General features: G+C 38.1%; 4 protein-coding genes across 13 annotated transcripts; 1 reads left to right on the top strand and 3 right to left on the bottom strand.

Moving 5' to 3' along the window:
* Nucleotides 1–585: 585 nt before the first annotated feature.
* Nucleotides 586–3,739, top strand: LOC116214101 (protein Iojap, chloroplastic). The gene is made up of 7 exons (XM_031549396.1): nt 586–944; nt 1,086–1,853; nt 2,143–2,275; nt 2,648–2,786; nt 2,917–3,005; nt 3,255–3,320; nt 3,415–3,739. The coding sequence occupies exons 2-7, from the start codon at nt 1,569–1,571 to the stop codon at nt 3,633–3,635; spliced, it is 933 nt and encodes a 310-aa protein (XP_031405256.1). The 5' UTR covers nt 586–944; nt 1,086–1,568; the 3' UTR covers nt 3,636–3,739.
* A 97-nt stretch (nt 3,740–3,836) lies between these two features.
* LOC116214100 lies at nt 3,837–7,526 on the bottom strand. Of its 4 annotated transcripts, none has more exons than XM_031549393.1 (4): nt 7,200–7,526; nt 5,580–6,663; nt 4,704–5,084; nt 3,837–4,296 (listed from the first exon to the last, which is right to left on the bottom strand). In XM_031549393.1, the coding sequence occupies exons 1-4, from the start codon at nt 7,509–7,511 to the stop codon at nt 4,283–4,285; spliced, it is 1,791 nt and encodes a 596-aa protein (XP_031405253.1). In that variant the 5' UTR covers nt 7,512–7,526; the 3' UTR covers nt 3,837–4,282. The 4 variants fall into 4 exon arrangements, with proteins under 4 accessions (XP_031405253.1, XP_031405255.1, XP_031405252.1 ...); XM_031549395.1 differs by lacking the exon at nt 3,837–4,296 and adding an exon at nt 6,762–6,876 and having other exon boundaries at nt 4,325–5,084; nt 7,200–7,341; XM_031549392.1 differs by lacking the exon at nt 3,837–4,296 and having other exon boundaries at nt 4,325–5,084.
* Nucleotides 7,527–7,864: 338 nt separating this feature from the next.
* LOC116214099 (protein NARROW LEAF 1) lies at nt 7,865–12,286 on the bottom strand. Of its 6 annotated transcripts, none has more exons than XM_031549386.1 (6): nt 12,132–12,286; nt 10,423–10,943; nt 10,162–10,305; nt 9,270–9,510; nt 8,648–9,148; nt 7,865–8,449 (listed from the first exon to the last, which is right to left on the bottom strand). In XM_031549386.1, exons 2-6 carry the CDS (start codon nt 10,918–10,920, stop codon nt 8,010–8,012), a joined length of 1,824 nt encoding a protein of 607 aa, XP_031405246.1. In that variant the 5' UTR covers nt 10,921–10,943; nt 12,132–12,286; the 3' UTR covers nt 7,865–8,009. The 6 variants fall into 6 exon arrangements, with proteins under 6 accessions (XP_031405246.1, XP_031405251.1, XP_031405247.1 ...); XM_031549391.1 differs by having other exon boundaries at nt 10,423–10,937; nt 12,132–12,272; XM_031549387.1 differs by having other exon boundaries at nt 12,027–12,271.
* A 4,225-nt stretch (nt 12,287–16,511) lies between these two features.
* Nucleotides 16,512–19,349, bottom strand: LOC116213247 (auxin-responsive protein SAUR76). 2 transcript variants are annotated; one of them, XM_031548117.1, is made up of 3 exons: nt 18,970–19,349; nt 18,694–18,872; nt 16,512–17,247 (listed from the first exon to the last, which is right to left on the bottom strand). In XM_031548117.1, exon 3 carries the CDS (start codon nt 17,204–17,206, stop codon nt 16,733–16,735), a length of 474 nt encoding a protein of 157 aa, XP_031403977.1. In that variant the 5' UTR covers nt 17,207–17,247; nt 18,694–18,872; nt 18,970–19,349; the 3' UTR covers nt 16,512–16,732. The 2 variants fall into 2 exon arrangements, with proteins under 2 accessions (XP_031403977.1, XP_031403978.1); XM_031548118.1 differs by lacking the exons at nt 18,694–18,872; nt 18,970–19,349 and adding an exon at nt 17,348–17,634.
* Between the last annotated feature and the right edge of the window lie 8,082 nt (nt 19,350–27,431).

Genomic DNA, 27,431 nt, shown 5'->3' with positions numbered 1-27,431 from the left:
TTTTTAATTGTAATAATAATTAATATTATTTAATTTCTATATAACATACTAATTTACTATACATTTATGATTTTACCCTTATTTAATAGAGTGGGATATAACTTTATATATATAATCCCTCTCTATGTATGCATTGCAACGTACTACTTTGACTGATTGATTTATTAATTCTGAGCAAGAAGCTCAGACCAGCCCAAGACCAGCGAACAATAATTGGATATAATATAATGACATGTTTGGTAGCTATGGATGGAAATAGGGAATCAGTAATGAATATAATAGATGAGTAAAGGGAATAGTAAGAGAAATATCATCGTTTGGTAACACTGAATGAAATATAAGGAATTAACAAAGAATGAGAAGGATATAAATTAAAATGACTAAATTATCCCTCATTAAAATTAAAAAATAAACAAATGTAATATCAATTTCAATGAAATTATAAAACTTTTTTTCTTAAAGAAATTATAGAACTCAAATATCAGAAGGAAAAATAAATCTCAAATAAATTAAAAATATCCCAAAATAAAATAATAATCATTTTTTTTTCTGTTCTGTGTCAAAACCTAGATGGTGAACCCCTTTTCTGATTCGACCTCGTGCCTATGCCCTCCACCGACGCCTACCTTCCCCATCAACCTCCGACCTCAACGTTATTGCAGTCTCCTCTCTCTCTCTCTCTCTCTCGCAGCCCTCTTTCTCTCTATCACAAACCTCCTTCTCTGGCTTATTGTTTCTTTCTGACAGCGACGAGGCTAAAAGTTTGCTTTTTCGAGGTCAGATTTGAGGCCACTGCCCGCAGATTCATCGGGAAGCAGAAGAACGAAGGTCGTCGGAGAAAAGATACATCGGTGGAGGCGACGGCGGCGCTGCTGTCGCTCTTGATGAACGAAAAGGGGAAAGGGCTGGTGGCAATAAAGTGAAAATTTGATATGCAAGAAGGGGTAAAGTAGTCATTACAGTTTCTTTTCTATTGCTGCATGCGTCAGGAATGGTGATTGCGCACAGCTTTATAGGGAATCGAACTAACGGATTGATTCAGGATTGATAACCCATCTATTCGGATGACGGTGTACCAAATGCAGGAAACCGAATTCCATCCGTAATTGATCAGGAATCGGAGTTCGGATTCCCTGCTACCAAACATGACATAATATGATATGATCCGGCGTGAGAGATGAACGAACCAATCGAAAAGCCTTTTCCATAGTGCTGGGCTTTGGGATTGGATGGGGCCTCCAGTTAAATTATAATATAATATAATAATTATGGAATGGATTGGACGGACGGACGGACGGATGGATGGATGGATGGATGGGCCTGCTCACTTCTTCTTCTTCCTGCTGCCCCATCCACGCTAGGCCCCCGCCGGCGGATTAAGAAGGTGGGCTCCTCCCTCCCTCCACTGCGGGACTAGGCCAGTACGACGGCTACGACTTTATCTTCTTCCTCTTTCTCCTCCTCCTTCGTCTTCTTCTGAGAGCGGAAAGATCTTCCGGTCTCCATTCAATCCCAACTCTGCTCCCTCCCTACAATATATTACAAAGTAAAAACCGAAACAGGGAGGAATGACAGCGGCCCCAATCTTATCCGCTGCCGGTGGAATTTACGCCGGAGCTCAGTCTTCCGGCGGCTTCTGCCCCTCCTCCTGTTGTTTCCAGTCTGCGTCGCCTGCACGGGGAAAGTACTTGATGCGAATGCGGAGCCGCTTTGATGGGCCTCAACGGACATTCCCGACCTCTTCTTGGAGGAAGTCCACCCTCGGTATCTTCAGCCTCAACCTCCGGCACCGGAAGCAACACGCTCCTCGCGCTTCAGCTTCAGGCAGGGGAGCCGAAGACAGCTTCTTCTCTGTAAGATGATATTATAATTATTATTGATACCATTCATTAATCTTCATCGTCATGTCGTGCTTGCTCATAGTCATTTCGGATCATTAAATTCACCTTGTGCGAATTTACGCCTTCACTCGGGGAGGGGAGGAAAAAGAAAAGATTTGGCATTTTGATCAAATAAAAAGTGTCAGATTTCAATCCACAAGAACATACGATTGCATTACATGATGGTTTTTTTTTTTGGGCTTATTTTTGGATGTTTGTCTTGAATGCATATGTTAATTATTTATATGCATGCATTTCATAGAATCTGAACGAAGAAGACGATACAGACCAGATGTACGATAAGCTGTTTGACAAGTACGGAAAAGTGGTCTTTAGTAGAAGTGACAAAAAGTCTCCAAGTGCTGAAGTTGATGATGATGCCGAAAGCTTATCTTGTAAGTTCGTCCTCTCCTCTGATAATATATCATATATTGTTGAACAAACATTTCTCTACTTTCTGTCAGAGCTGATACTATTATGTGGCTGAGTGTTTAAATTCAATTCAGTTCAGTTCAGTTCAGTTCAGTTCAGTTCTGATGGACATCCTAATTCCTATCTATATCTTAATCGGTGGATCTGTAAAAGTTTATCATCAAAGAAGAAGTGGTTGATGGCTGCTATTGATGGCAGAAAACTTCCCCTCTTGGCTTGACTTCATCCAAGGCCATAGATGGATCATCTTTATGCATTCCAGTCGTTTGTGTAGCATTTTGCAGCAAGCTCATTATGTTAGTGGATTGGACATTTATACTTGCCTGTCTTTGCAGTTGCTGTTGCCATGGCGAAGGTCGCCAGTGAGGTAAAGGCTGCAGATATTAGAGTACTCTTCGTGAAGCCATTGGTATATTGGACTCGCTTCTTCATCATTGCAACTGCATTTTCTCGGCCGCAGATAGATGCCATTGGGTATAGTAGGCTTATGATATCTCCAAACCTTCTTGTTTACGCTTTATTTGCATGAACTGGTAGTGGTACCGAATCGAATTGACTTTTCCTTGCCCCTCTCGCGCATTAATGCTCTCAATTCGCAATGCAGGTCAAGAATCAGAGATTTAGCAGAGAACCAGTATGGGAAAGTTCCATCTGGGGACACGAAGCCCAACTCATGGACTTTATTAGACTTTGGTAACTTTGCTGATTCTTCAAGTCAATTTGGCAAGCTCATTTTCTTCATGTGCCAGTGGAAGGCATTATTGGAGAGTATCTGCTTTGCTTTTGACTGTTTTTTGTTTATAGATGAACTGGAGGGGCCCGCCCTTGATTTATTTCTCTCAGTTCCGCTTACTCACTAGTGTTTCTTAATACTTATAAAAAAAAAAAATACTAGTGTTTCTTAATGAGGTTTTGTCTCATGCTTTCTTACATCATCATCAGGTGACGTAGTTATCCACATATTTCTTCCTCAACAGAGAGCTTTCTACAACTTGGAAGAATTCTATGGTAACGCAACACCTATTGAGTTGCCTTTTGAGAACCAGCCACCGCCATTTCGTCCTTGACCAATGATCCCATTTCTCGTTGGATAATATGAAAGGGTGGTGTCTACCGAACCTAGTGTTTCAAGAGCAGCAGCATTGCATCTTAAAGGTACCCCCAGCACGCTTTGGGTTGACTGCAAGATTTTATTCGCAGAGCTCTGTCGCCTGGATGTGTGGCATGGCATGGATGGAACAAGCAGGAGTGCTGCAGTTTCGAAAGGTTCATAAGTATTGTAAACTAATCGTTGCAGACACTTCGAAAGGCTGCAGTTCTTAATTAACATTGAAGGAGTCTTTCTCAGTAGCCTGGAGACATTCGACTTGTATGTGGTTGGTGACTATGATATATATATATATATATAATTAAGGCCATCAACTGTATGCCATAGGTTTAGGTTCTGTTGGTTTAAGGTTCTGCTTCCAGAATACCGCAAGTTTGTCCGTACAACATTTAGTAGGTAAGTACGCCCTGATGCCAAAGAGAAAATTTATTCTTTTACTTTATTTACACATTCGTGAAACTGCATACTCCTCAAATACACTCGATAATAATTTTAACAGAACTGTATGACTCTTTAGCATCGAGGTGACCACAAGAGGCATCCAAAAAAATTGCCTTCCATCGTTCACCAAGGAGTCCAAAGGACAAGGACTTCTTCAACGCTTTTGACCAAACACCAGATGATTTCAGATGGCTTTCCAGTTTCATTTCATGATAAATCTTCGTGACAGAAGAAACATACAGAGGGTTGGACATGACAAGGGGATTTCTTGGTAGTTCAATGAACTTCGGCAGGTCTTTGTGCTTGCACAGCAAATCATAAAACTGTAGCAGTGAATTTGTCAGGCCATTTAAGAATCCCAAGGAGTGGTCAGCTTATCCAGACCGCCTCAAAGAGAAGTTTGTTTGACGTCGCCAGGCAGTCAAGTAATTGAAGCTGGCCACAAGTACGAAGAAAATCCAAGTGATTACCATAGACATGCATATAAATGCATACTCTCTTCTAAAGAAAAAGTGACGGGACAAGAACAAACAGAATTACAGACAAATGAAGCATATCCTAATCTTCACACTGTCAGCAATACGGTATGGATTTGCTGCCTTATGAACATCAGACCATATTGTTGTAATATGAAACATCCTTAGTTACACAGACATTTGAGCATCCGATAATTGATGGTCCTAAACATATACAGCATGCTTGGGATATTACCACTACAAAAACGAAAAACTGGAAAGAATCGCAGGATTAAGAAGCTAGAACCATAATAACATTGAATTTGATGATCTAAAAAAACTAAGTACCTTAAGGAAAAAACAAAACAGAGATGAAAAGCATCTTACTGTCACAGTTTGCCGTGTGTTGATTGGTCTGACCAGGCTCAGTGAGACTTAACTCGGTGTCATTCGTTTCAGTCCACCCAGGTTCATATGCTTTAAGAAATTCGACCTTTGCTTTATTGGGCAGATCATGAGGATGAACAAATGGAACTCCTGGCGGCCACCCGATTTCAATGCGCGTCGTGGCGCAGGGGCTATCCAATGAGTGAACATGACTCTCACAGTCCTTCAAGTTACAGAACCTCAGTTTGATGCCCCTCTTATCTGCAATATCCTGAACTCTCTCCTTCAAGACTCTCTGGGCTTCGAGCCGCAACCTTTTGGAGGGCGGAAGCGGTTTGCACTTAGAGCTGTTTTTCCTCCTCCGTGCAGGCTTTACAGATCCTGTACCAGCATTTCATCGATCCAAGGACCTGCTGTTAAAAGCTCTTTCCTAAGAAGTACTCGCAAACAGAAGCAGCAAAAAATATCCAACATCAAGTAGGTCTACTTAAAGAGCAAGACATTATCTATCTTAAGGCATTTCACCACTTTAATGGAGTAAACTGCCATCTCATTTCCATTTCAGGCCACACACATTTATTGTTATTATTAGGTTGGCATGACCTACAAATTTATATGAGGATATGCAGAAATGCAAGAGCAACAGCATTAGTGGGATCATTGATTTTTCATTGAAACTATCAAAGATATTCTAATGTAGTTATGGAAAGAAGAAAAAAGAGAATAATTATCATTTGGCCATGGATCCCCTCATATTCATTCTTTGTTTCTAGCGTCATATCTGACTATTTGCTATGCTGACAATTGACCAAAGAACAATCTTCATTCAGTCATTTAAATTAGTTTTAAGCAATTCTAGAAAGCTGTAGCCCATACCATCTTGGGCAGTTGGGAAAGTGAAAGCCTGGAGGCTATGGCGGTTGAAGAGCTGATCAGTTGGGTGAGACCTCTGCATGAAGTCATCAACAGGTACTGGAAGTTGGAACTGAGCTTCAACACCATGACCAGCCGCCCTCATCTCTGAGCAGCTAAGACTGGTCATGGACTTAGGCATGAGTTTGAAAGCCACGGAACACCGCCCATACATATTAGCTTGCATGTGACTAATTTCTGTTTTGAGAAGAGCTGGGTTAACATAGCCAGCTGTCGCCTGGTAAAGAGCAAGCCCAGGAAACACTACTGCTTCTTGAGGACCAAGATCCTCATCCACAAGAAACCACCGACCATGAAAGTCTCTTACATGTAAACCTGCTTTGTCTGACTTCATGAGAGTAATCAAACTTTTATCCATTAGATGATCATTATCGGAGAACATAACCAACTGGCCTTCATCCTGAGGTAAACTATGGTGCTGACCTCCCTGAAATGATGGCCTCGCATGACAGCAAACAGATAGCACTGAAGAGGATATCTCTCGATTCCGCAGAGGAACATTATCTAGAATCTCGGAGAATGGAGAGCTACGCAAGTTAAGATAAAAACTGATGGCATCTAAGATATTTCTTGCTGCCTTCCCAAGCAGAGCAAATATGTCAGGCAAACCCCCAGGAGGGAATTCCAAGGTGTTGGGCTCTGTAGGTGTCAGTCCGGGTCTATAGTCATAAGTTTCCTGCCACAATTGAGGATCCGCATAGTAGCCAGATGTCTTGCACCATTCTCGGGAATCGTTGGTATGAATCATATCATTCGAGGGATATGATGCTCTCTGGTGAAAGTAGAGCCGGGCAGAATCTAAACCAGATCTCAAAAGGGCCCCGTCACTAGATGAGAATTGAATAATTGCTGCAGAATATTGAGCGAGTGACTGAGACAGAGTTGAGACTGACAGTTTGTACGAATCAGAAGCAAGACCTTCAGAAGGTATGAGATCTGCAAGCTTCACACGGCCCAAAGATGGCAGGTCATTTCCTGCCATGAATCCTTCAAATGCTCCAGAAGTTAAAGAGAAAACTTCAATACCCTACAAGTTTGCAAAAAGAAAAAACAGCAATAACTAAAAAGATGAGAATAAAAATCCAAATTTATGGTCTTCCTGTTTCAGTCGGGCAAGCAGCTTACAATAAACCAGGACTAGCAGGCGGCGCTCTAACTCGGAATTCAAAATATGCACCTTGAATTATCATCCATCCATCGTGTAAGGTAAGCTGACCCGGCTAAATGCCATCCACTATAACTATTAGACAGTTCATGGAACACGGAAATTTAAATTTTAGTGCACGAATGGTCCATTTCGCAATTTCTAACAGAGCTTCAACGAACAGTAACTTTCTCATGTGCTGAACTCCCCCCCAACCCACAAAAAAAGAAAAAGAAAAAAAAAAGGGCCTTTTTAAGCTATCATATTATTCATCCCCTTAAGAGAAAGAAGCAGGGAACCCAGTAAGACGCGGATGAAATGTCACTATAATCGCCTTCTTTCTTCACCCCCCCCCCCCCCCCCCCCCCCAAAAAAAAAAAAAAAAACTACTCCCAATCAATAAAACTGAGACAACTCACCAGCTCAACTGAACCTGAATTAGCAACGCCAAGTACACAGTATTTGATCTGGAGGCAAGTGATTACTTTTAATACAAGGCTGATGGCAAATCTCGAGCATGCACCGGACACATCTGACGCTACAGCTAAGCTCGAAATAAATATACGAAACGCACTGCAAACGCACAGACAGAGGACTGGCCAGAGATTACTATGAAATTGTATGTTAGGGCTTGGGAAATGGCAATGGCAGGGCGAGCCAAGCAGAGACTGGGATGACACAAAGGGGGTGATAGAGAGAGAGAGAGAGAGGGATGTCTGATGAGGACACATAGACGGACAGACAGACTAAGCTATCACAGAGCCCAGTCACTTGGATTTTCTGGCCCAATCATTGGGCCCATTTTGAGCACGGCCTCGTTTGTTTACTGGCCCATCATGTGGTCACGAGGCCTACTATGGCCCACTGAACGTTCAAACTGTAGTACCCCTCCTCTTTTCTTTTCTTTTCTTTTTTTTACATGTAGAAGTGGAGTGGACCGAGTGGTGGTCTGGGCTCGGGGTCTTGCTGGAAAATTTGCTCGACATAAAAGTACCCTCTGACACTCTACTTACAGTATAACACTGTCAGCATTTCTTCGACAAACATTCGCCAACCAGAGGGCCTCAAAAACATCCACTCATCCTACCCAAAAACATTTCCATAAGTAAACACTCATCTTTTCTTAAATAGACAAAGTCGATATACAACTTGGCACCAAAATATGGTCTCGCAGTTCATACATGTAAAGGATTGAGATCTCTCGATTCAAAGAGAAGAGACAGCCAGAGTCATTTTGGCTCCTTTACATCATCTAAAGCATCAGAGCGCCTCCTCTTCACCTCGTTATCGCCCAACTGCAATGATACACAGATGTCCTCATCACAGTTATTTCTCAAACACAATAGATTCTCAGATACGGCTCTATCTGATGGATTATTCTGGTGCAGCGGGGACCGTCTATAGAAGCGCGGAATGAACTCGTGCTCAATGCTTGGAACTGCCTTGACCCCACTCCCTTCTTCCAGATTCAAGTCTGTATCCATCAGAGAGACATTCATTTCTGCGCTGCTCGGTTCTACGTCCAAAGGAATGTGCTGTATTTGAAGACCAAGAGACTCGAATTTCTCCTCAGCTTTCTCCTTCATAGTGATCCCTTCGGGCGGTGATGAGTCGCCTACAGTTGATCCAATTGCTGTTGCTGAGGCAGCCCGTTGTTCTTGCACTGCCACTATAAATTCCACTAAACATTATGAGAATACTGCTTACAATCATATATATCAATTCACCATTAATTTTAATAACTACCGTTATTGTTTTTATTATTATTTTAGCAACAAAAGTGAGTAGCTTAAATAAACGAAGCACAGAGAATTATCAAAAGGAAAATGCAAACTCATGCTAATCAAGCAACCTGCAGATCACGAACCTCTTAGCCCCTCATTGGTTGTAATCAGATCAAGCTCAAGAAGATTGAGAAGGCGTCCAAGGTCGACTCCACTGGTCCAATTTTCTGGAGCCTGGCCCACTTTAAGCTTAAGCCTTCCCCGGTTGGCGGTCCCACCCCATATGATCCCAATCGGCTGTGCCTTCTCTCCAACATCACCTTTTAGTATTATTAGGCTTCCACTATCTCCTTCCAGGTCAAAAGTTTGTCGATTCTCACCCACAACAAGAAAGTCTGTTAAAAAGCAGATTCCTTTCTCGTCGTTATACTCAAGGGCATAAGCCAAAACGCTTCCATTAGTAAGGCCTGAACTTCTTCCAACCTTCATTACTTGCTTGCCTATGAGGCCACTTATTGGAGACTGCAAGTCTATGATCTTCACGTCTCCAATCTCCCCTACACCTTTTACTACTGTAGTAACAGTGGACATGTCAAAATCATCAGCAAATGGGATGAATGCTCCATCTGCTCTCACGAATGTCTCTGGAAACACAAAAGAGATCATAATCATTATACATGCACTCCAAATGGATAAAACCGCAGATTTTTCAATCCTCTGAGAGGCAGAATCGTGGAGTGCGCCTGAACCAAAGTTCTTTCTTACCCGGATTTATCCCAGCAAATATCCCGTACCAAAGCTCATCAGTGATGAATGAAGTAGCCCTTTCCACTGCACCTAGATATACCCCAGGTCCAAGGGTTGGAGGAAGAGGATGAAACATTTTTTGATTGGGGTAATCCAAGTCAACGGCGACATGTCGATTCGTGAGAAAGCCCACCTGTCTACTCCCCGTTTGGCTCTTCACTATTGCACCTAAGGTTCCATAAGTTTCCTGGCTTGCAACCTGAGCAAGAAGAGCAGTATGAAGCAGCCCCAGTAATTAAATGAATAGGCAGGAAAGAGAAGGTAAAAATGAAATGTGGATTGTTGCGCACATACTTTACCTATCATAGGTCAATACAAGGACGGACTGACCATACAGTAACAGAATACAGGTAGCCATATGGCTATAATTCAGGCAATGAGCAAGTTATGTTAGCAGAGGAGAATTTGCAGGGAGAAATAAAATGCATAACAAGTATATTCAGCATTGCCCATTTGGACTGTAAAACTTATTCTCATGCAGCTTCTTGTTCAACCATATAATCCCATGAGCAACAGATAAAATGGCTGTTAAAATTTAAAAGGGAACCATTCAAGGGACAAAACCAGATATGTTAGACCATGGCCAGATATATGATGCACATACATGGTAGAATAAATTTGGGATCACATTTTCAGAGGCTAGATGAGTGAAAGTGGGATTTTTGCATTTATCAGGTCGAAAATTCAGCTTACCGAATCAGATAGAGAATCACGGAATGATAGTTGAAACAGCAACACAGTGAAACTTGATCAATGCTTATGTTCTAAATAGTTATTCAGCTGAATGATCTGCGTTAGTAGTTTCAAGAGTTCATCAGATTCACAATAAATGGCACAGAACTGAGAGTACCTGAGAACCAGAGCCGATGAAGGGGTCGCCCCCACGCAAGTCATCAACAATCTCAGTGTATAACTGTTCTTTAGGAGCCGGCTCAGGCGCACCAAAGTACGAAAATTCCACCACATCCACATCACACCACACTCCTCCAGGTCCCTAATCAAACAATTCACAGGAATTAGTTTTATCACATTGTGCTCAGCAAATCTCAAACCTCACACCCTGCAAGAGGATGCAATTATACTTCGGAAAGAAGGCGTGTCTTTTCCTAACCTCTAGAGCAGTAGGAAGACACTGTATGGGGCTGAGCCACTGCTTATGAACCTTCCTGGAGACGAACACGAGGATGGCCGGTATGTCAGTCAAGACTCCCCGCCGTATACGAAACCCAATAGCTGTCCCAAGGCTATAGCAGCGCAAAATTTTGCTGTGGAAGGCCCTTATAGTCATGAGTTCAAGCAATGTGGTAGCTTGTTGCCCTTTGGGCAGCCGCCCAAGAGTCTCGGGCAGTACCCCTTTCTGTAGATTTGCGAAATAGTTCGCACGCTCTTCAGCGGCATCACTTAACCGGCTCGAGGTGGGCCATGAGAAGTAGGCAGCACTGCTCTCACAGTGCTGTCCAGCTGAGGCAAAGGGTTGGAGTGTTGGAGGACTCAACGAAGGCAGATTAGAATGGCCGCAGCAGCTCCTTTCAAGGTCCAATACTGACTCTTCTGATGGTGTTGAGCCCGAGCAACGATTCCTCATTTGCAGCAGCCTATTTCTCTCCATGTTTCACTTAACAAAGACTGGTCCTATAGGGATATCCATGCAATACAAGCAGGAAATATTTTAGAAAAAAATAGATTGGTAGTTAAGAACACGCAAATGGAAAGGCACTCAAACAAGCCATGGCTATCAGATTATTCAAGGGAGTCAGACTATATGTGACTGACATTACACGATGCAGATTACTTATATTGAATGATCACGAACACATTCCAAGTAGATAGCAAAAAGAAGATAAGAAACGTGCACTCAAAAACAAACTACTGATTTTATTAAATTTAACGCCCAAGAGACACTTGGAATGTTATTAGAGTGACTAATGTTATGAAGTTTGGCCCAGCACAATCAGGAACAGGCATTGGAATTCTTGGCAATCGTCCGAATAGCAAAAGAGTGACAGCTTTGATTCCATTTGACCTTTTTCTTTTTTCTCTTTTTGGATAAGTGATTGATATCACAGTACCACCAATCAATGGTAAAATCGTACCAAGCACAATTGTTCAAGTTACAGGAAGCTCGTAAGAGGGCTAACACCAAAAGAGAAAACAACCCAAGCCCCTGAGTTACAACAGAGCAAACAAAAAATCAAAAGTCTAAGCTTCAAAAAATCAGTTAAACTGCAAGTATTCAACATAGCATCCAGCTTGGCATACTACATATATATATATGTCAAACAACATCTACATAAGCAAAATAGCATAAGCCGAATTATAAAAATATTTATATAAAAGAAAAAACTGGGTCCTTTCTTTTATTGCATTAGAAACTGCAAAATCCACCTAGGTAACTCAGGAACTACCTGGGCAGCTATTCAAATCACTTGGAAGGTAATCAATCATGGAGAGCAAATATATCAAGCAAATACGACATCACAAGCAGCCCGAGCTTATTAGAATGAAGTTCACCGGAAGAGCCCCGGACAAGGAAAAGGACTTGAAAAAAAAAAAAAAAGAGGAAGAACAACAAAGAAAAAGAAAGATGCAAAGCTTCAAAGTATAAAACAATTGAAATAACTGGAACTTGATGAGTACAATCATCAAATGTAAAACGAAAAATCGAGTAAGAAAAAGGAAATCGGCAATAATCCAAAGGAAAGTAAGGGGACTCAACTCACAGTCACAGTCACTGAGGCGGAGGAGGAGGAGGAGGAGGACAGGAGAAGTGTGGAAGGAAGATAAACAAAGAAGTAGTGTCCTCGGGTGCGAAGAGATGACCTAAAAGAAGCTCAAGCCGCATTGCCCATCAGCGAAGCTGGATGGAAGCAGTTGCCGGGTCCGGGCGGGTCGTCGCAGTTCCCAGTAGTAGGCAGCCATCGGCATGGAACCCCTCCCCCATGAATGAAAAGCTAAAAAATAAATAAATAAAAAGCTGCTTTATTATGCTGGGCCATTGAAATATAAAAAAACAAATCTGGCCAAAAAAATATAAATAATAAATAAAGAGTGAGGAGGATATGGTGCGGGCAGCTTCACGAAAGTATCTTTAGATCCCTCCTCGCTCTCGGTTGCCCCGTCATTATTCTGTTTTGGATCATGCTCTCTTGTTTTATGCAAAGATTCGAATTCAATATTACTATTACCCTCAACTTTTTAAGATGTCATCCTTTACCCTGACCGTTGACATTCATTCTATCAGTTTTACTCTTCTGTTAATACTCTTGACGGAAATTCAATGGGGTTATCATTTATACCAAGCGGTGTCAAAAGTAATATATTTTAGGATTAATTGCACTGATAATTCAAAATATTTTATAAATATTTCATTATGGTCTAAAAAAAATTTTTCGCTACATGATGATACAAAATGTTTCAAAGTTGTTTCATGATGATATAAACCTTCAATTCGAGCATGACGCCGTCAAGCCGACACTAACGTGGCTACCACGTGTCACCTCCTTGCTGACGAGGCCGAAAATTTTTAAATAATTCTAAAAATAATTTTAAACTTTTAATTTAAAATTTAAAATAATTTTATTATTTAAAATTTAAAATAATTTTTATATTAAATTAAAAAATTATTTAAAAAAATTTAAAATTTAAAAATTTTTCAAAATAATTTTCAAAATTTTGAAATATTTTTTTTTTCTAAATTTGTACTCTTTTTTGTATTTTTTGTATTTTTTTTGGACTTTTTAAAATTTTATTTTCTCTTAAATGACGTGGCGCACTATGATTGGTTTCACGCAACAAAAGTGACATATATGACGCACCACGTCATCAAAATGTTAACGGTATTAGGGCCAATTGACGGTTTGTACCATCATGAAACAACTTTGAAACATTTTGTACCATCATGTAGCGAAAAAAACTTTTTAGATCATAATGAAACATTTGTAAAACATTTTGAACCACTGGTGTAATTTATCCTATATTTTAATAAGACATGCAAAAATGACATCATTTTTTGTATTTTATATACTTTTTTACTTTATTTTTTTCTAATTAAATGTGAAAGGGGCAAATCGGTTTGGGCTCTTCGCCGACTACCTACTCGGCTGGGGGCTCTCCCTCTGGCCATCGCCACCTAAGAGAGGTCATCATACTCTAAGGACCTCACCGAGGGAGCAATGGCTAAAGGGGGAGTCCCCAATCCAATATGCCCCTTCCCCTCTCCCTCATTCTTTATTCTCGAGATAGAAAATACAGACAAAGGCAATGATAAATAAAGAATAAGGGAAAAGAGCCAGCTGCTTCAATCAGAACGGACCAATCTGTGGTTGATCGAGTAAAAAGAAATGCATTTTCACCAGCAAAACCAAAAATAGAAACTGCCCTTTTTCAGCCCATCACAAAAGAAGAGATGACGTGAGAGCTTAGGATCAATTGAACTTGGGACGAGAGCTTAGGAGCTATTCAGCTCGGGGTTGTGCAGCTACTACTAAAAATGAGAGCTCATCGGAGCGGCAATCGACTGCATCGACTCAAGCAAAGAGATGAGCGGCCATAGAGCTCGCACCAACAACGTCTATGGAGCTCGACTCATTAGAGATAAGAGGAGAACGGTTGCATCGTGCGCTGATGAGGAAGACTTTCCCTTTTAGGGGTGGACATGAGCTCTCTGCTGGAAGTAGCGTTGTCAAGAGGTCATCGAGATGAGGGAGTCGCAAGCATGAGGCTGAGGATCGGTGGTTTCACTACTGTTGAAATCACTGTTGCTTCCCTATCCCTTTTTTCTCCATCGTTGCTATCCTCTCCTCCCTCCTCGTTCATTGCAGGGTGTCCTAAAACCCTAAAACGACGTCATTTAGGAAAAATAACATTATTTGAAGGTGTCAGAAAGAGCCAAACAGTATCGTATGAAACTGTCATGTGTTTGGAATTAAAAAATTATTTTTTTCAACGTCATGTCCATGTTAGATTCTATATAATGTTTTTGTTATGAGAGCTAACAGAAGGGCAAAATTGATTGACGGAATGGCAATATTTAGGGCAAATTTGTGGCAAAAATGTTTGAGGGACAAGAGTTGTGGCATTTTAAAAAGTTTAGGGTGACAGTGGTAATGCACTCCAAAGAATCTAAGCTTGTTTCCCTATAATCAATTGATTGTATGTATACCGATTTTTTTTTTGGTAGAAAAAGGATCATAAGATATTTACTTAACCAAAGTCATCCGAGACATCTTGGTTATAACTAGTTAGACGATTGTTCGTTACACCAAAGTGTCACCGTGCAAAAGAGGCAGAACCCCGTTTGCTGGGTAATCATGATAGGTTACATCATAACAATCTACGAAAACATCCCTAATGAGTTTGGTGAAAAAGTCCATGACGATGTATACCAAGATTTATACCTGCACATTATTAACCATATTGATCAATTAAACTCGATATTATGTAAACCTTTTTAGCATCGAACCCATAGGAGCCCACCAAGGTCATGACGACTCGTCAAGCCCACCAAACCTCGGCCTTTGTTTTCAAATAAAATCACCACTCCATCTAATTAAACTATATTCTTCCATAAATACAACACTATAATCATTACTATTTTTTTTATTTTTGTCTCATTTAATAACAATTTATCACTCATACTTTCTTTTAATTATTTTTATAATCAATTTTTTAATAATAAATTCTTCATCTATTTTCATATATATATATATATATTCACACATTCATATATTTTTCAATACTTACAATAATAATTTTTGTTTTTATTTCACAAAATAGAGTAGAGTTGACTATCTATCCATCTACACAAAGCCTTATCTCTTTAGGCTCGCGCAGCCTGCCTCGCCTCGGTTATGTGTGAAGCCGCCTGATGGTCCTTAAGTGGGTATGGTCCATTATCCTGGTTCAGATAAGCAAAGAAAGCCCATGCTGAGGTAAGAGGATTTCTGCTTGGTAATTCCTCTAAATACCCAACTGTGTACGCAATCTATATAATGTTCACTCTGATTCAATCAAAAAGTATTCGAAAGACCAAAAGCTCACAACATACCCAATTAGCAAACATATATGCATAAATGAAGTTTTTCAAGAGTTCCGGAGCAACTTTTTTTTTTTTCAAAATGGCCTACTGAAGATTGCAGATATCGCAGCAAGTAGGGGGTGTGTGGGGGCGAGTATCCATTTTTTTCATGATACTCGGATCCTACCTTATAGAGGACATGTTCCAAAATTTTGAAACTGCACCCTACCATGTTGGAACTTGGAGCCGGAACCTACCGGGAATCTGAATTATACTACAGGTTCCGAGTATTCAGTTGGAATCTGTAATTTTTTTCTCTTTAAGCACAATAAATGAAATAAATAACTAAAATTAAAAAGATCCCATTCACAATCACGCAAAACAAAAAAAATGTCAACATAGATTAATTAGATCACAGCTATCCACAAAACTAAAGAATTATGTAGCTCTCTTTATGATTATATAATAGACAAAGTAAATACGTAACTAAAAAATTATATAGTTATTTGACAAAAAAAATGATGATGTAACTATTCTTAGTAGATAAAGCAAATAAATTCTCCTTAAGATTCTGTAACAACTACGTTGCACATAAAGAATTATGTAAATATAAATAATTTTTTCAGAAAAATATAGATCTCGGGTACCGATTGTGTTGGAACTGAAACCGAAACCTATTTTCACTGGTACCTTAAATTACTATCCAGACCCTACCCTATTTCAATTGGAGTTACCTGGACTTATCCTAAAAGGTAGATTTCAACATGTTCCAAGTATATTCGGTATCCATGCACACCCCTAACAGCAACGCGAGTTTACTGAGCTGCTTTTGTCGCGCCACAACAACCCCTTCGTCATCGGAGGAGACTAGTGGAGATCGGATGCTGGGCCGAAGCAACGTTGAAACCGGAATGGGCTCATGGCTAGCAGTATCAAGGAGTAGCTTCGAAGCGTATAGGAGACGATCGACAGGAGGAGACTTAATTTTACTTGAATGGCATTAAAATGTAAATAGAGAACGAAAAAAGGACATTTGTGATTTTTCGTTCTTATTACATACAATGGGCTTAATCCGAATCATAAAATTGAGCTGTAAGCCTCGGATGACAAATTCAGCATTTTCCCGGAATTGTGGTCCGATCCGTATTATAATTCAGGCCCAGAATAACAAACAAACAAAGGAATGGCAACCCGGAAGTAATTGGGCCGGATCCGGATCCCTATTCATGCTAAACAAACGGGCCATAAAGATTTATAGGCAAAATTAATAATTAATCCAAGTTTTCATCCGCGTACAGACGTACCTCTATATATATATGCGCTATAGATCATCATATATCACGATCCAGAACCCGCACAGCGCATGATTAATTGGACAATGTTCAATATTAATTGCTTCTCAGTCTCAGAAGATGTAGAGCGCAGCAAGCTCTTCCAGAGACTCAGAGCTCAAGTTGAGATCGTCGGAATTGTCTAGCATCCACAATAAATGGTCGAAGAGGACGACCTCGCACTTGACCAGGAGGATATTCCCATTATTGCCATTACCGCCTGCAGCCTGCAGCTTCTCTAGCTTATTATTATTGCTTGGCTTCTCAATCAAGGCATTGAGCAGCGGATGGCTCAGGTACTTGGAGCTGATGAGATATCGCTTCCTCGTGCTCCCTACGAATATAATCTCCCGGGAGTCAATTTGATCTCGACGATGCTGGGGATGATCTGATAACTGCACAGTGTGACGGTGAGAATGGCCCCCCAGGGGTTCATGGCGATAGTGATCTCTACTGGAGTTGGACCTCAGGCTGCTGTAGGACGAAGATCTCCCGAGCTGCCTCGACAAGCTCTTGCATTTCCTCAAGATCAGATTTATCTTCTTCATTGGTGCCTGCCGGCCCCGACTTAGAATCTATTAGCTATTAGCTGCAATATTAATACATATTTGAAATTAAGATCCAATCAATATATAACTCGATCGATATATATGTATGTGTAAAGAGATTAAGAGAGGAGACATACATACATATATGTATATATACGTAGAGAGAGAGAGAGAGAGAGAGAGAGAGAGAGAGAGAGAGAGAGATCGGATCGATGAAACTGCGTCTGTCGATTGGAACTGGACAGAGGAGAAGAAGGGAGATGTGTGGACTGGGGGGTTGGGGGGTTTGTGGAGTCGTTGTTTTCCGGTGATAAACAAATTAATTAAAGAGAAGAGAGGACGAGAAGAGAAAGGCGGGGTCTTAGACGCTCTGCAACCCAACGACTATATCCCTAGCTAGCTACATAATCATTATTTGACATTAACAAGCCATCCGATTTTTGTTTTTCTTTTACCTATCAAGTGGATGTTCACAAATCACAACACGCACCTACATGATGATCTCAGTTTGTCTCACAAACATGTTTCTACCGTGTTATGTACGAATATATATACAAATACCTGTCTGCATATATGTATATATTTATATATATCATACAGGCTCTCAACCAAGCAAACTGGATCAGGTGTCGAAGTACAAAGCAGTTTATATATTAGATTGGATTAATTAAAAGTTAAAGTATAGTTTTGACCCACTACCTTTAACTATTTTTCTGTTTTTATTCACTTCCTATTTTCTTTTCTATTGTGATCCAATAGTTTACACTGTTTTTCTGTTTTGATCCACTAGCTTTGATTATTTTTTCCTTATGATCCTTCCATAACTTTTTCCGTGAGTCATGCTAACCTAGTGGGGTCCACGTTATTAATGTTGCGTTTGGTTTCATAGTAAAATTTTAAAATCAGATTTTAATTTTGAAAAAGAGTGGTATAAATGGGGCCCACCCTTTGACTTTGTATGAGTTATATTGTTTTGTTGTGGAAAAAAGTGGTATAAATGGGACATACTCTTTGACTTTGTATGAGTTATTTTATTTTGTAGCGAGTAGAGTTAAGTTAGAATTGTAATTCTAAAATAACACTATGAAACCAAACGAAGTTTAAAACGGCCGCATGTGGAATTCTTCTGTTTCTCTCTTTTTTTTCAATGAATAGTCAAATTATGTCTCTAATAGTGGGCAAAAAAATAAAAAATAAAAAAAATTCTGCCTCTAATAAGACCAAACTAACCGGGGAATTATACTTTGCTCAAACCGATTGAGAACTGAATTTTTTTCCCAGAAAATTATGCTCGTTTACAGAGAGGCTCAATGCTCTGTGACACTCCAAAATACTCTACAATCAACAAGGTTCAAACCGGTTTAATACTTTCTACTTTGCAATAAGCAAATCTAATTTTTTGTAAGATTTTTGGACTGAGAATGTGGAAAGATATTGGTCATGAAGGGAACTCAAAACAGAATTGCACCGCAAGAGCTAGAAATTACCTCAAAAATCTAGTCTTTCTTATGGTCGAATCAGCTATCTATGGTGATTTCCCTTTGCCTTGATAAAGAAAAGAAATTTCATTGGAATTTAATTTAATTATTATCCTTCTTTGGAGTCTTTCCCATGCTAAGTTTCCTTGAGAAAAGAAGGAAATCCCCAGTCTTCACAGATCCTCTGACTGCCATAAACAAAAGTCATTGATTTTGGGTTTGTCATTGAAAATGTAACCAGCGATTGAGAATACAAAAGGGGAAAGACTGGTTCGGCAACAGAACCTGGGGATCGGGATGCCATCGATGGTAACATTCCAGCCACCTATTGGCGTCCCCCTCTCTGTCTCTTCTCCACACCGATCTCCCTCCGATCTGCTGCCGATAACATCAATTTAGGAAGTCATTGCCCTAAGACCTATATTAGAATCCTTTATTGGCAGCACAAAGTTGAGCCCGAATTTTTCTTAAGAAACCCTAAAATCCGGCCACAAGTCCTCTCATTGACTAATCAAGAGTGATAATAGTTGTAGAGAAGAGAATGAGAAGAAGCGACTAAGTGATGAAGTAGAGGCTGAGAACTTCATAGCAATGAAATTGCTAGTGAAGATAGGAAGGAAGAGAGCAGAGCTTCTGACTTTTATGTTAAAAGTCAAAGTTGAATGGGTTATTTGATCCAGCCGGTTCAACTTTCACTTATACAAATTATTATAATATTAGAAATAAGTGTATTTTTAACAGAAAAAGTAACTGAAAGACTAAAATAGAAAATTAGTGAAATGTACTGGACGCAAAGAGAAAACAAAAAATAGGTAATGGGTGAAAACAGAAAAGTACTCAAACATAGTGGGCTAAAAGTATACCTTTCCCTTAATTAAACTATAAGCTACATGGGACAAATGAGAGACACACCCCGGCTATATATATATATATATATATATATATATATAAAGTTGTGTCTCACATATTAAATAGGATTAGAAAAGTAATTTCTAAATATTATAAGGTCATGAATGTAAATGTATAATTAATATTTATGAATAAAAAATATTATCTCAAAAAAATAAATATTATATTAATGATATATTTACATGAATTAAATACAAATAAAGAGTGACATAATTATAAATATATATTTCTTAATTCACGTATATATCCAGAAAATTTTAAAAATATTTTTTTTCTAAAATTATCCTCAACACCTTAAATGAGTGTGAGATTGATTAAAATAAAGGGTTAATCAAATCAAAAATCATGAACTTTGACCGTTTTTCCAAATCTAACATAAACTTTCAATTTTCTCAAATCTAAGCAGCAACTTGCCACGTTAGACCAAATATTGCATCTGTCGAGGATTCCGTCACGTTTTTTGACGTGATAAGTAACGGCAGCCAATGTGGCCTGACTATTTTTAAGCTCCAATCAAACAACGACACTTGGACCAATGGTCCCACTCCATTATTTAAGAAGACCCTAATATTTCTCATTTTTCAAATTAGACCCCATATTCTTGGGGCCGAGTCAAGGAAACAAGTCGTGGAAGGAGGAAGGTCTTCAATACCGAGATTTATGAACCTGCTACTGCTACTCAATATCAAGTCGTGAAGCCCACCCATGAAACTGCTACTGCAATTTATGAACCTGAATTCCCACAGTGAATGCGGGTCTTCAATGCCGAGATTCTCAAACCCGTCATTCTTCGAGCAAGTTTGTCTTCTGGTTGACATGCAGGAGAACCAAGCAAGACAAACTGGATGGAATCTGCAAGACAAATTGGATGGACGTTGACAGCCAAGTTGAGTAGTTGAGGGGCGGGAGAACCCACAGCCGGACCATTCCCCTCTCATCTCCCTCTGTTTTTGAATCGAAAAATAGGGGGGAGAAGGGAAGGGGCCGACCCCGCTGGGGGCTCCCTCCGTTGGCCGTCGACCCCTGAGGTGAGGTAGGAAGCAGCGTGACGGAGATGGTGATGAAGGAAAGAGGTGGCTGAGACAGTGGTGCGAGGAGACGAGGGTGATAATGAGGGATCTGGATGGTGAATGACAGATGAAGAAGAAAGAAAAAAGGGAAGGCTGAGATGTGTGGTGGATTGTTGTTGCCAAGGAGCTAAGAGGGACGGGGAGTGAAGGTTGCGATGGAGTGAAGAGCAGAGGAGGAGGAGGAGAGGGATGAGAGCAGAGATGAGGAGAGGGAGGAGAAGGAGATGATGAAGCTGCTGGTGTGGTGATGAAAATGGTGATAGTCAGGGAAGCCAAGAGCCCGAGAGAGTCCCCAACTGCTGCTGTTGTTATTGTTGTTTTTTTTTCCCTCTTTTCTTTACTGAGTTTCCGAGCCAAGAAAAATAAAAAAGTTGATGGTGATATTGCCTTGTGTAGGCGAAGATCAATAACTCGAGCTGGTGAGGAGGAGTAGCCACACCAAGTGCAAAGTAGAAGATGAAGAGAAGAAGATGGTCGTTGTGGTGTGAGCCTCAGGAAGCTGCAGGCTCGAGTCGAAGAAGAGAAACCGAGAAGCAAGCCGGTTGATGGAAGTGATGGTGACTCTAATGGCGTGTGCATGGAGGTGCCTCCGGGAGCATGGGCTTCTGTCCATTTCCCGAGAAAAAGCTGGAAAACCTAACCAGGAGCAGGAAGAAAACGATGGAAAAAAAAGGGAAAAAAAAAAGAAAGAAAGGAGGAGAGATGGCATGGCATGGCTCTCGGGTCTGTGGGAGTTTTTGATCAATTGAGATGATGATCCCTTGCGTGCACTCCAAGGAGGATGGAATAATGCAGAAGGCGAGGAGAAGGTGAGGATGTTGATGGAAAAGACCAGGTTGGTTGTTGCATGGAGTTGTTGGAGAGGAAGCTGCCCAGGGATGGCTCTAGCTGAAATGAAAATAATAGGGGAAAAAAAAACGAAGCAGAGCAGAGAAAAGAAAAGAAAAGAAAAAGGGAAGGAAAGAAAGCTGGTCCAGGTGTCGTTATTTGATTGGAGCTTAAAATAGTTGGGCCACATCCGCTGCCATTACTTGTCACGTCAGAAAACGTGACGGAATCCGTGATGGATGTTATATTTGATCTAACGTGACAAGTTGCTGCTTAAATTTGAGAAAATTAAAAGTTTATGTTAGATTTGGAAAAACGGTCAAAGTTCATGATTTTTGATGTGATTAACTTTAAAATAAATATATTTTGATCTCGCATTAAAATAGTCGAGCCATTTAAGCAAAATTATACAAGTTTCAGTTATCTCTCATGAAAATAATTGAGTCATTTTAGCTAACATTATACAAATTTAACTACAATTAATGAATCAAAATGCATGCCTTACGGTCAATATATTTCAGTGAAAAGATAATATATATAGATATATATATATATATTTGTGTGTATAGAGAGAAATATATGACGGTCAATAATTTAAATTGTTAAATATGATACTAAAAAATATTAATTTCTACCTTCTAACACTACTAAACATGGTATAAAAGATAAAGTCTACTAATTCAATGTAAATTTTACCGCCAATGTTGTATAATTAACAATGTATTGTAATTTATGGATTAATATGTTAAAAAAATTAATTAATAAATAATAGTAGCAAATATGAACATGAAGAATACATTAACTTGAATAATCATTCATTGTTATTTCAATAGTAAATAAATATTCATAATCTTAGAAAAATAAAAATTATAATTATATGAATTTAAATATTATTGAATAATGTTTTAAAACTATTGCAAATCTTATAAAAGCTCAATTAAGTAAATCTCTCATAGAAATAATTGATTTATTTTAGCTAAAATTATTCAAATTCACGAATTTTAATAAATGAGACTTGAGTAAAAATAGCACAACAAATAGGGAAACTTTTTTTTAAAATAAAAAATTATCATCAAATTTTTTTTTGATAACTCATTAGAAATCTCAATTAAGAGAATATTGTAGAGTACAACAAAAAGATCAAGATTTCAAGAGGTACCTACGATAAGAAAATATAACAAGAACGCAAGTGCAATGAAAAGAAATTTTTCAGTCACGGACCCTACAATACTATTTTGTCTTTTATGAACGTGTCGTCATCTAGTTCATTTGTGTTGTACTAAAAAAAAAAACTCTTCAGACAATCAAGTGCATGTCGTACTGTCGGCTGCATCATGTACTTTAGTACGCAAAACAGTCGACAGTATGCACATGCAATTGGCTCTTTGAAGAGTTTATAAATCGAAGTACGACACAAATAAACTGGAATATGACACGAGTACGATATGCCCATAAAAGAAAAAATAGTGCTAGAGGATTCGTTACTCGACTGAAAATTTTCCTTAAAAAGTTATAGTTACTAATTTTTTATTAAATTGAAAATCTAATTATTTTGAAAACATTACACTAGTATTTTTCTTTTGTTTTTTCAATATATTTTTATTATATGAATTAATCAAAATTTCTAAAGATATTTGAATATAATTAGTAAATATTATATTGTAGAAAAAGGAATATTTTCATGAAATTTTTTAAATTTAATTAAAACAGTTAAGTTTATGGTAAAAGTCCAGCGCAATGCACAAAAAAAAGACTAATATCTATTTATATATTAAGTTAAAGGAGAATTCCAGCCGCATGTCATTAGTAGGGCTTCCTATAATAAAATATTCTAAGATTCCATTCTCTTCTTTCTTCAAAAAGGAAAAAGAACTTTTTCAATAGTAAGATGATGGGATATATATATACACACGATAAAAATATAAAGGATTAATAATTTTGGGATAAATTTTTTTACTTAACCTAAAAATGCATAAATTTTCGATTTGATAATAATTTTAGTGCAATGTCGAATTTTTCATTAATTTAGACGGAATCGAGATCATAGAGAGTACCAACGACCCCAATTAGGAGAAGGGGGCCGGCGACCATAATCCGGGGGAAAGGGGTAGGGAGTGGTGGTCAGAATTGAGACCCTCACCCTCCGAAATCGGGAGAACCCTCAAATTGGAGATTCTCCCAATTCCGGCGGTAGAGCCATGACCCGGCCATCACCCCTCGATTGGGGTCGCCAATGTCCTTTATGGCATCGATTCCGTCCAAATTAACAGTGCGAGAATTGTTATCAATTCGAAAGTTTGTGCATTTTTAGGTTAAGGAAAAAAGTTCGTGTTAGAATTGTTAAAATGTAAAAAATTTATGCTTTTTTTGTTATTAACCTAAATATAAATATTAGTTGTAGGCTTTCAAGAGGAATATGCCATTATTTTTGACATAATTTATAGTCGTAGTTATTTCAATATATCTATCATATTCTTAATAATACAAGCACTTGAAATATAGTTCAAAAGTTTTTAGAACTTTTTTCACTAATAATGAATATTTCAAAAAAAAAATTATTTTCATTTACGCACATTTAAAGGTCATATATTACTCATAAAATAATAAATATTAATTTTTCTAATTTTATATGTATAATTTTTTATTTTCAAACTTTTTTATGAGGAATTCTCTTTTACGTTATGAGATATACATATCTATTAAATTTGATGTATTAACATGCATTAATTACATTTTTTAAATACACGTTAATTAATTAAAAATAACTATGTTCGTGAATTTAACACATATTTTATAATTATTAATGTAATTTTTGACAATTAACATTAAGAAAATAAATAAAATATAAAATTATTGTTTCGAAACTTAAGATCCGTGCATCGCACTAGTGAAATAATATATCTAGTATATATATATGGGAGATTAAGATAACGTTTAATTTTAATTTTTCAGAGTTTATTTTAATTTTTTAAAATTTAAAATAATTATTCTAAGGGACGCATTTATCATTTTGCTCTAATATCCTAACCCTAAACCTAAACATTCTTCAAACACTTAATTATGATATTGTAATCCTATGGGATTTAAAATATCAATTCATCCCAGTCCCGTCCTTATCTTAAACTTGACGATCAAATGTAACATTAATGTTTCACATTAAAAGTCTGGGATAAAGATTGATGAATTTAAATGTCATACCAACTTCTGCAAAACTGCTGATTTTAAGCAATAATATAAGTAGCTAGAAAGAGAGAGAGAATTACAACGTAAGATAATATTTTTATTGTTCTTAATATACCACATCAGATCATTGGACTTGGCTCTCTCTCTCTCCCTCTCTCTATATATATATCACATCAGATTAGAGACGGAAGCTGGCATGCAGACATCAAGCTAGCTCGGCTGGGGGTCGGAGGAATATTACATATAAAAATGATAGGGAAAATAATACCGCACATCGCGATTTTTTGACTTTTTTCACGATACAGCACAAATTCCAATTATTTCCGTGTACAACACAAAAAAAAATTATTTTCACCGCACAACATGTAGTCCATATTCAATCAAGAAATGGACGGAATGCTGGTGTGGTAACTTGTTTCGGAGGAGTTTGACGACAAACAATAATTTAGAGGTATAAACAAATAAAATATGGTTAATCTTTTTTAAAATAAAAAGAAAATCCCATTTGGGATCGGAGGAGGCGGTTGCGACGGCCCTGTCGGCCACCCACCTCTCGATCTGCCTAGTGACCCCGATCAGGGTCTTTTGTTTTTCAAAATTTTAACTTATATTTTATTTGTTCATACACCCAAGTTATTATTTGTTGCAAAACCTCCCCCAAACAAGTTGCCACGTCAACATTCCATCCATTTTCTGACAGAATATGGACGGCATGCTATGTGGTGAATTTTTTTTTTCATGTTATACAAGCAAATGATTTGAAGGAGATGGTTGGGACAGCCCTGCCGGCCACCACCTCTCGATCTAGCTAGTGACCCCGATCGGGGTCTTTTTTTTAAAAAAAATTAACTTATATTTTATTTGTTTATACACCTAAGTTATTGTTTGTTGCAAACCCACCCCACCCCCCACCCCCCAAAACAAGCTGTCACGTCAGCATTCCATCCATTTCTTGACGGAACATGGACGACATGCTATGTGGTGAAATTTTTTTTTCATGTTATACAAGCAAATTATTTGAATTTGTGCTGCAGCGTGAAAAAAAAATCGTGTTGTACGGTGCTATTTTCCCAAATGATATGATAATAATATATATATTTATATCTATATTGATATACTAGATCATATACCCGCGCTTATTATCTAAATTTTTTTAATATGTTAATTTATCATGTAGAATAATCTCTCTCTTTTTTGAGCGAATTTTGTATTCTATTTTCATTGTATACTAGAAAAGAATTCCTGAGCATTGCCGCAGATTAATCTTATGATAAAACAATAATATCCGAAACTTGTTAACTTATCTTAATTTTTAAATTATTTTAGCTTTCTTGAATATGATTTATTTGATTGTTTCTAATATGAACTCCACTAATATTCTTTAATAATTCAAATTATCAAATATGGGAACTATATTATGGTATTTGTGGATTAAAAAATATTGAATGAATTAAATATATTTTTACAATTAAATAGAAAATTAAAGAAATACAGTCAAATTAATGTAGAATATGCTTGTATAAACTATAATAACTTGTTAAGTAAAACATTGAATAGTTTTATCCTCACATTAATAGAGTTTTGGGGAACTTTTGAAAGGGAAAATACTGATTTTGAAAAAAATGAGGAAAATATAATTTTCATGAAAATTGCAGTATTATATGTAATATATATTAATTTAAACACCTTAATATATATATTCTTTGCAATAACTTCTTTCATTAATATTTTCATAAAAAAATATTCTAGCATTTTTATAAAGTGCTATAAATAGACTTGATAGATATAGATAGTAAAAATACTTTTCTCTAATGCTTGGAACTCAAGAAAGAATGAGAATAAAAAATAGGGAAAAGTACAAAAACCCCCATTATAGTATGAGGTCGGGATAAATTGCACCAGGTGTTTTTGTTTAGGACAATTAGCTCTCATGTGGTGTACGTCGTTAGAAATAGGGGTTACAGCGTAATTTTTTTTTCATTTTCAGTCATCAATCTTTAGCCTTTTAATTATTTTGGTTCTAAATATTTTTCTTTTATCATTCATATCCTAAACTTTCCATTTTGTTTCATTTTAGTCCTATAAAGAAAATCGAAAGGAAATGAGGGGTCGAGGCAGCCTCTGCGAGTATCAGAGACCTCGGTGTAAGGGTCGGGTTCGCTGATTGGTGGCTCCAACCCCAAATCGACCGGGGACTCCGAGCCCCAATCTCGAATCGACCAAGGACCTCCGACTCGGAGTCCCCGGTCGATTCGGGGTTGGGGCCGTTAGTAAGAGACCTCGACCCCTCCACAGAGGTCGTCGGCGTCCTCCGTGGGTACCGGCGACCTTGGTGGAGGGGTCGGGGCCGCTAATCGATTTTCTTTGTAGGATTAAAATGAAACAAAATGAAAAGTTGAGGTTAGGAATGATAAAAGAAAAAAGATTTAGAACCAAAATAATTAAAAGGTTAAAGATTGAGGACTGAAAATGGAAAAAAATTAACGTCGTAACCTCATATGTCTAACAAAATACACCACATGGAGCTAACCGTCCATAACAAAAACACATTGTGTAATTTGTCCCGACCCCAAACCATATGGTGGGTTTTTGTACTTTTTCCTAAAGAGTAATATAATAAAAATAAAAATAGGAGTAGATAAGAGTATTATATGGGATTACGTTGTTGGTAAGAGGTAAAATGGAAAACTATATCTATTGGTAGTGTATAGATAGATTAGAGGGCCATTTTGAAAACTCATTATCTACTTTGTATTT

This window comes from Punica granatum, chromosome 7 (assembly GCF_007655135.1).
Source record: "Punica granatum isolate Tunisia-2019 chromosome 7, ASM765513v2, whole genome shotgun sequence".
NCBI classification, from domain to species: Eukaryota; Viridiplantae; Streptophyta; class Magnoliopsida; order Myrtales; family Lythraceae; genus Punica; species Punica granatum.
This window is presented reverse-complemented; position numbering and strand designations above follow the sequence as displayed.

Bases quoted from the DNA above. Each gene is read 5' to 3' on its own strand.
- LOC116214099 (XM_031549386.1), bottom strand. From the start codon at position 10,920: ATGGAGAGAAATAGGCTGCTGCAAATGAGGAATCGTTGCTCGGGCTCA. The intron at 9,511-10,161 runs GTACTCTCAGTT...CTTCTTGCTCAG, and splicing joins TCATCGGCTCTGGTTCTCAG to GTTGCAAGCCAGGAAACTTA. The intron at 9,149-9,269 runs GTAAGAAAGAAC...TTGTGTTTCCAG, and splicing joins ATTTGCTGGGATAAATCCGG to AGACATTCGTGAGAGCAGAT.
- LOC116214100 (XM_031549392.1), bottom strand. From the start codon at position 7,511: ATGTGTCCTCATCAGACATCCCTCTCTCTCTCTCTCTCTATCACCCCC. The intron at 6,664-7,199 runs GTGAGTTGTCTC...GCAAACTTGTAG, and splicing joins ATTCAGGTTCAGTTGAGCTG to GGTATTGAAGTTTTCTCTTT. The intron at 5,085-5,579 runs GTATGGGCTACA...ATGCTGGTACAG, and splicing joins TTTCCCAACTGCCCAAGATG to GATCTGTAAAGCCTGCACGG.
- LOC116213247 (XM_031548117.1), bottom strand. From the start codon at position 17,206: ATGAAGAAGATAAATCTGATCTTGAGGAAATGCAAGAGCTTGTCGAGG.
- LOC116214101 (XM_031549396.1), top strand. From the start codon at position 1,569: ATGACAGCGGCCCCAATCTTATCCGCTGCCGGTGGAATTTACGCCGGA. The intron at 1,854-2,142 runs GTAAGATGATAT...TGCATTTCATAG, and splicing joins CCGAAGACAGCTTCTTCTCT to AATCTGAACGAAGAAGACGA. The intron at 3,006-3,254 runs GTAACTTTGCTG...CATCATCATCAG, and splicing joins ATGGACTTTATTAGACTTTG to GTGACGTAGTTATCCACATA.